The following is an 8,083-nucleotide window of genomic DNA, read 5'->3' as shown; positions in this document are numbered from 1 at the left end:
TCAGTGCTTCCTTCTCTGAGGGAGCGATCCCAAATCTTCAGAACAAGAACACTGAGCCCTGCGCACTCCTTCAGGCTCATGTGAGATGACGTCTACCTCACTCAAGTTCTCCCACCACAATCATCTTCGTTGTGTTGCTCACATGTGTCAAGCTCAATTTTGGCGGAGAAGAAAGGTCCTCCAGGCACCACCGGGTCTATGGCCCCTAGCCCTGAAGCCCTTCCCCAATTGATTCTTTTATATTCCTCGGGGCACTCCTCAACACTCGCTCTGGCAGGGGAGAGACTGCACATGGTATTTTGTGGAAGAGCCACACTCAAGGGGCCAAAGAGCCGCATGTGGCTCTCGAGCCGCGGTTTGCCGACCACTGAACTAGGCCTATGTTAGCATTAACCCAGCTCAAGCAATGGAGGAAATGACATTAAAGAAGAAGAAAAGTTATAGTATAGATGCCAACAAAGGTCAAATCAGTATGAGTGTTCAGAGGGGAGATACTTGAGAAGCAGTGAGTGACAACTCTCACCATCTAGGTTGTGGCACGGAGAATCCTACTAAGGTCTAAAAGCAGCACTAAATTCACTGGCTCTGTGTTGCCATGAAAACCACCAGTGCATTCACAAGCCATAATTTAACAAGCTCCACTCTAAGAAAACTCTGATGCAACTCAAGAACAATTAATGCCCCAGAACAGTGTTCCTTTGACACTGGGGATGAAAACCTCACTAATGCCCGGCCGGTGTGGCTCAGTGGTTGAAAACTGACCTATGAACCAGGAGGTCACAGCTCAATTCTGGGTCAGGGCATATGCCTAAGTTGCGGGCTCGATCGCCAGTAGGGGGCGGTGCAGGAGGCAGCCAATCAATGATTCTCTCTCATCATTGATGTTTTTATCTCTCTCTTCCCCTTCCTGTCTCTGAAATCAATAAAAATATATTTTAAAAAAGAACAAAACAAAAAACATCACTACTAAGCTCTAATCATAATCACACACACACACACACACACACACACACACACAAACACACACACACACATACACGCTCCTCCTCTGCTCCTAGAGCAGTGGTTCTCAACCTTCCTAATGCCGCGACCCTTTAATACAGTTCCTCATGTTGTGGTGACCCCCCAATTTCATTGTTACAAATTGAACATAATTAAAGCATAGTGATTAATCACAAAAACAATATGTAACTATATATGTGTTTCTGATGGTCTTAGGCGACCCCTGTGAAAGGGTCGTTCGACCCCCAAAGGGGTCGCGACCCACAGGTTGAGAACCGCTGTCCTAGAGGAAGCAGAATCAGAGATATGGTCCTTACTGATGCCTCAGCTCTGAGGTGGTGGCATAGGGCGTGATGAAACTGTCATTTTCAAGGTGGGTCATGTCACTCTCAGACTGGGATATCCGTTGTGGCTGAGGAAGGGCAATAGTCCGGCCAGTCAATGTTGTTGCTAGAATGACTGCAGCCAGAGCAGACCTATGGACAAAAGCATCCCAGTGAGATGGTGAACAAAAGGTTAAACAACAGGATACATAAATTAATCAAAACTTACCATCTGTTCTACAATGTTTAGTGCATATCTACTGACCACAGGCCTGCAGTCTGTTATGTGCCTTCAAACAATCTTAATTCATTCTCACATCAACTATATGAAGAGATATTATTGTCACCTCCATTTTTCATGTAAATTAAATGACTTGTCCAAGATATCTAAGCTAATAGGAGATGAAACTAGATCTCTAATCCAGGGAGTCTATATTCAAATAGTTTTTATATTAAAATAAAAGATCAGGATGGGAAAAAATGAAGTATAAAAAGATATAAATTATTCAAAACCATAATATAGGAAAGATAGAATAATAGGTTTACCCTCCCACCTGAAAACGTAAAACAAAACAATAGACTTAACAATGGCCCAGCTTACTGCCAGAGAGACTTCCCAGGTCTCAGCAAAGGAAGGAGAACCTGAGGTGGGACCAGGCAGACTCCCTGAGTTGTGTAGATGGAGCTGAGAGTCTGCGAACACCACGGCAGATAGAATTTGAAGGATAGGGTACCAGAAAGAAGAGAGCTGAACAGAGAAAACTCCGGAAATCTGAAGAAGGTCCCCCCTGAGGTTTAGCAAAATGCTCCTGAGTGCATGCACGTGAGGAAATTACCCAAGACTGGGGGAAGAACCATTCATAAGGATTAGAGCAGTGGTTCTCAACCTTCCTAATGCCGCGACCCTTTAATACAGTTCCTCATGTTGTGGTGACCCCCAATTTCATTGTTACAAATTGAACATAATTAAAGCATAGTGATTCATCACAAAAACAATATGTAATTATATATGTGTTTTCCGATGGTCTTAGGCGACCCCTGTGAAAGGGTCGCGACCCACAGGTTGAGAACCGCTGGATTAGAGGAACAGTGCCAGATGCTTACATATGGTTGAGGTCAGTGTCTGTTCCCAACAGTCAGACAGAAAATAATTATAATTCAAGGGATGTTGGGAACAATACTCCAAAAGGACTCCAAAAGGTCTTGCCTCAGTAGTGGGGAATAATTAGTCCTAGGTTGAACACTGGTCTAGACCTCACCTATCAAATCATAAAAGCACAACCCAAAAGAGCAAACTGGTTCAAGGTAACTTAATTGTATCCCAGTACAAAATTCAAGAAGACTTATCTATAATAATAAAAGTGTAATATGCTAATTAGACTGGACAGCCGAACGACATTCTGGACGTCATTCCAGACGTCCTTCCGTGCGAAGCTGTGGCAGGGACCAAGGCAGAGGCGGTTAGAGGCGATCAGGCAGGCAGGTGAGCAGTTAGGGTGATCAGGCAGGCAGACAGAGTGGTTAGGGGTGATCAGGCAGGTAGGCGAGTAGTTATGGGCGATCAGGCAGGCAGGTGAGCAGTTAGGGATGATTGGGCAGGCAGGTAGAGTAGTTAGGGGTGATAAGGCAGGCGAGTGGTTAGCGGTGATCAGGCAGGCAGGCAGAGGGGTTAGAAGCAATCAGGCAGAAGGGTTAGGGGCAATCAGGCAGGCAGGCAAGTGGTTAAGGGCAATGAGACAGGCAGGCAGAGGGGTTAGGGGTGATGAGGCAGGCAGGTGAGTGGTTAGGGGCAATGAGGAAGGCAGGCAAGTGGTTAGGGGTGATCAGGCAGGCAGGCAAGCCAGTGGTTAGGAGCCAGCGGTCCTGGATTGCGAGAGGGATTGGGCCTAAACCGGCAGTCGGACATCCCCCAAGGGGTTCCAGATTGCGAGAGAGTGCAGGCTGGGCTGAGGGACTCCTCCCCCTCCCTGTGCATGAATTTTGTGCACCGGGCCTCTAATCCTACATAATAATCCTATATAATAAAAGGGTAATATGCAAATGGACCGAACAGAAGAACGACCGGTCGCTATGACGCGCACTGACCACCAAGGGGCAGACGCTCAACACAGGAGCTGCCTCCTGGTGGTCAGTGTGCTCCCGTAAGGGGAGTGCTGCTCAGCCAGAAGCTGGGCTGAGGGCTGGTAAGCACAGCAGCGGTGGCAGGAGCCTCTCCCGCCTCCATGGCAGCGCTAAGGATGTCTGACTCTCAGCTTAAGCCCACTCACTGCAGGCCTAAGCCATCAGTCACACATCCCCCAAGGGGTCCTGGACTGCAAAAGGGCACAGGCCAGGCTGAGGGACACAAGCCGGGCTGAATGTCATGCACTGGGCCTCTAGTAGGTATATAAAAATATCTAGTACTCAACAACATAAAACTCACAATAATGTCTAGTATATAATCAAAGATAACCAGGCATGCAAAGAGACAGAAAAACATAATAAAAAGAATAACCAAGCAAGATCCAGTAAGAACTAAACACATATGTTAGAATTAGCAGAGAAGGTCATTAAGACAGTTATAACTGTACTAGAGGCCTGTTGCACGAAGAGATTCGTGCAATAGGCCTTCCCTTCCCTTGGCTGCTGGCACCGGTTTGCCTCTGGCACCCAGGACCCAGGCCTTCGCTCTGGCCGGGCTCCAGCCGGAACCGGGCCCGGAGCCGTCTGGCTTCACTCCGCCAGCCCTGGGGCCGTCCGGCTTCGCTCCAGGTTGCACACGGGAGGGCGGGATGGCGGCGGGGCAGGCGTCAGATGGCGCTGTCCCACCTTGCCTGAAGTATGCAAATTTAGCGGCCATCTTTGTTGGGTTAATTTGCATACTCTTCTGATTGGCTGATTGGCATAGCAAAGGTATGGTCAATTAGCATCTTTGTCTTTTATTAGTGTAGATTCCACATGTTCAAAAGCTAAGTAGAGACATGGAAAATTATAAAAAAGGCTTGAACTTCAGTGGATGAAAATTACACTTGATAGTAATTGCAGAAAAGACTCGTGAAACTGAAGGCAAGACAATAAAAAATAACCAAAATGAATGCAGAGGAAAAAATAATTTAAAAAAAAGAACATAGTGAGATATGAGATAAAAAACTGCTATTGTTTTATGTTTTAAGCCACTAAGTTTTGGTGTAATTTGTTACATGACAATAGGTAACTATATAATAGCCTTCAACCTGTGCTGGAACAAATAGTTACCCATGTGTGAAAAAAGGAACTTGAATCCATACCTCTCTCCACATAAAAATTAACTCAAAATGGATATTAGACCTAAATGTAAATTCTAAAACTATAAAACTTCTGGAAGAAAATCTGTGTGACCTTGGGTTAGACAAAGATGTCTGAGATATTATGTTGAAATCATAATCTGTAAAAGAAGAAACTGACAAGTTGAACTTCATAACAATTAAGATATGCTCCTTGAAAGATACCGTTAAGAGAATAAAAAGATAACCCACAGATGGGAAGAAAATATTTACAAAGTACATATTTGATAAATAACTTGTATCCAGAAAAATTAAGGAATTCTCAAAATATAATAACAGGAACACCAGCAATTCAGTTTTTAAAAGTGAGCAGAAGATTTGAACAGACACTTTACCAAAGAAGATACACAAATGGCATATAAGCACTTGCTCTATATCATTAGTTATTAGAGAAATGCAAAATAAAACCACAACGAGGTACCACTACACACCTATTAGAATGTCCAAAAATAAAAAGATTGGCCAAGACAGGGAGCATCTGAGATATTTCTCCCCGGCACATGTTCCCCTCAGGCATTCAAAGAGATCCAGAAATTTGCCAGAAAGGAGATAGGAACTCCAGATGTGCACATGGACTGTAGATTCTACAAAGCTGTCTGGGCCAAAGGAATAAGGACTGTTCTATACCTTATCAGTACGTGGCTGCCCAGAAAGCATAATGAAGATGAAGATTCACCAAACAAGCTGTATACATTGTTTTCTATGCACCTGTTACCACTTTAAAAAATTATTAGACAGTAGATGTGAATGAGAACTAATGGCTAATGTCAAATAAAGTTATAAAACCAAACACACATATATACATATATATATACACACACACACACACACAAGACTGACCAAACCAAATGTTGCTAAGGATGTGAAGAAACTGGAACTCATACACTGCTGGTGGGAACATAAATGGAATCACAACTTTGGGAAATAGTTTGGCAATTTCTTAGTAAGTTAAATATACATCTAGTACATAAAGCAGGTATTTCATTCCTAGATATTTACCCAAGAGAAATGAAAGCATATGTCCAAACAAGGATTTGTACACAAATGTTCATAGCAGCTTTATTTCTAGTAACCCCAAACTGGAAACAACCTAAATTTCCATCAATAGGTGAGTAGATAAATAAACTGTGGCATATTCATGTAATGGAATATTTACAACTCAGCAATATAAAAGACAAATTAACTCATTTCCACAACTATATGGATGAATGTCAAAATAATTATACTGAATGAAAGAGGACAGCTTAATTATTTTGTGTAATTCTGTTTATATAAAATTCTAGAAAATGCAGACTAGCCCTACCTGGTTTGGCTCAGTGGATAGAGCATCAGCCTATCTACTGAAGAGTCCTGGGATTGATTCCGATCAAGGGCACATGCCAGGTTGCAAGCTCGATCTCCAGTAGGGAGCATGCAGGAGGCAGCCGATCAATGATTCTCTCTCATCATTAATATTTCTATCTCTCTCTCCCTCTCCCTTTCTCTCTGAAATCAATAAAAATTAAAAAAATAAAATAAAAAAGAGACAAAAGAAACAGTAAATCTGAAAATTTTTTTTAAAAAAAAGAAAGAAAGAAAAGAGCCCTGGCCGGTTTGGCTCAGTGGATAAAGCGTCAGCCTACAGACTGAGGGGTTCTGGGTTTGATTCTGGTCAAGGGCATGTACCTTGGTTGAGGGCACATCTCCAGTTAGGGATGTGCAGGAGGCAGCTCATTGATGTTTCTAACGCTCTATCCCTCTCCCTTCCTCTCTGTAAAAAAATCAATAAAATATATTTTTTTAAAAAAGAAAGAAAATGCAGACTAATCTATAGTGACAGAAAGCAGATCAATGGTTGCCTGGGAATGGGGATGAGGATGGGCTGGTGAGGGGAATAGGAGGTAAAAGAGAGGGGCATTAAACTTTGGGGAATAATGGATATTTATTATCTTGATTATGGTGATGGTTTCACAGGTGTAAACCTATGTCAAAACTTTACCCATTGGAGAGAAACCAAGATGGTGGCATAGGTAAACACTGGAAATTGCTGCCTCGAACAACCAATTAAAAAATACAACTAAAAGACAATACGGACATCATCCAGAACCACAGGAAGGCTGGATGAGTGGAAATTCTACAACTAGTAGGAAAGAGAAAACCACACTGAGAAAAGCAGTATGGAAGTAAAGTGCAGAGATATGGAGGCGCACGTGGAAAGGGCTGGCAGCTGAGGAAGCGATGCACGTGGAAAGGGCTGGCAGCTGAGGATGCAGTAGTCTTTTTCAGCTGGAAGGGAGTCTCAAGCTCCCAAATGCTCTGAACTCCGGTTCCGGGCCAGTCTCTGGGGACCCAGACTCATACAGGAGAAACTGGTCTGTCTGGCATCGAGGGCGGCTTTCTCTCAGAGGTGCTTGCAGCGAATACTGGGACACTGAAAAGCGGGGCCTCTAAGGGCAGAACTGAGGATCAGCCATAGCTGTTTGCTCCGCCCTGTTGATCCCCTGAGACCCAGCCCCACCCAAGCTGTGCGCAGAGGCTTTTGCATATGAAAGGCCTGGCCCTTTGCAATCTGAAAATTACCTAACAAACTGCAGCTGGATCAGAGAGAACCAGAACTTCCAAAAGAAGGCCCAAGGCCCCACAGCAGCTTGCATTGCTTCACAGCTGGACTCCTGGGGGGTAGCCTCAGGCAGAGGCTAAATTAGCACCTCCTTAGAGATCCAAGAGCCAGTGTACCCAGTGGTCAGAGTGGGACCATCCAGATTACAGCTCCTCAGATCCATAAGGGACACACTCAGGGGGCAGACTCAGTGAGCACCAAAGCCCCACTGAAGCAAGTCTGCCCCAGAAGGGTGTCTCTAGCACAGATGTTCTCCCACTGCAGACACAGCTGATTCTCACAGCCAATTGGCCTGGAGGTCAATTCCTCCCAGTGATACCTACAACAATCAAGGCTTAACTACAACAAGACTGTGCACACAGCCCACAAAGGGGTGCACCAAGAGTGTCCACCTCAGGTAATTGAGGAGGCTGAGCCACTGGGCCCTATAGGACACCTAGCACAGAAAGCCACTCTATCAACACAGGGAAGCAGCCAAAATGCAGAGACAAAGAAACAGGTCACAAATGACAGAAATGGAGAAAAGCAAACTACTGGATATAGAGTTCAAAACCACAGTAATAAGGTTTTTCAAGAATTTTCTAGAAACCGCCAATAAATTTAGTGAGACCCTCAAGAAATCTAGTGAGACCCTCGAGGATATGAAAAATGACCAACTAGAAATTAAGCATACACTGACTAAAATAAAGAATATTATACAGGCCGAAACCGGGTTTGGCTCAGTGGATAGAGCGTCAGCCTGCGGACTGTAAGGTCCCGGGTTCAATTCCGGTCAAGGGCATGTACCTGGGTGCAGGCACATCCCCAGTGGGAGATGTGCAGGAGGCAGCTGATCGATGGTTTCTCTCTCATCGATG

The 8,083-nt window shown here is 44.4% G+C and overlaps 1 protein-coding gene across 3 annotated transcripts in view; it reads right to left on the bottom strand.

The window, feature by feature from the left end:
- The window catches only part of CEP89 (centrosomal protein 89), an 83,550-nt gene that overhangs the window by 69,213 nt on the left and 6,254 nt on the right, over nt 1-8,083 (bottom strand). For all 3 annotated transcript variants that reach the window (XM_014461980.2, XM_014461981.2, XM_023759886.1), the window contains exon 3: nt 1,320-1,478. In XM_014461980.2, the coding sequence (XP_014317466.1) occupies nt 1,320-1,478 (159 nt within the window). The remainder of the gene's footprint in view (nt 1-1,319; nt 1,479-8,083) is intronic.

This window comes from Myotis lucifugus, unplaced genomic scaffold, assembly GCF_000147115.1.
Source record: "Myotis lucifugus unplaced genomic scaffold, Myoluc2.0 scaffold_164, whole genome shotgun sequence".
Taxonomy (NCBI): domain Eukaryota; kingdom Metazoa; phylum Chordata; class Mammalia; order Chiroptera; family Vespertilionidae; genus Myotis; species Myotis lucifugus.
Note: the sequence above shows the minus strand (reverse complement) of the source record. Positions and strands in the feature narration are given on the sequence as shown.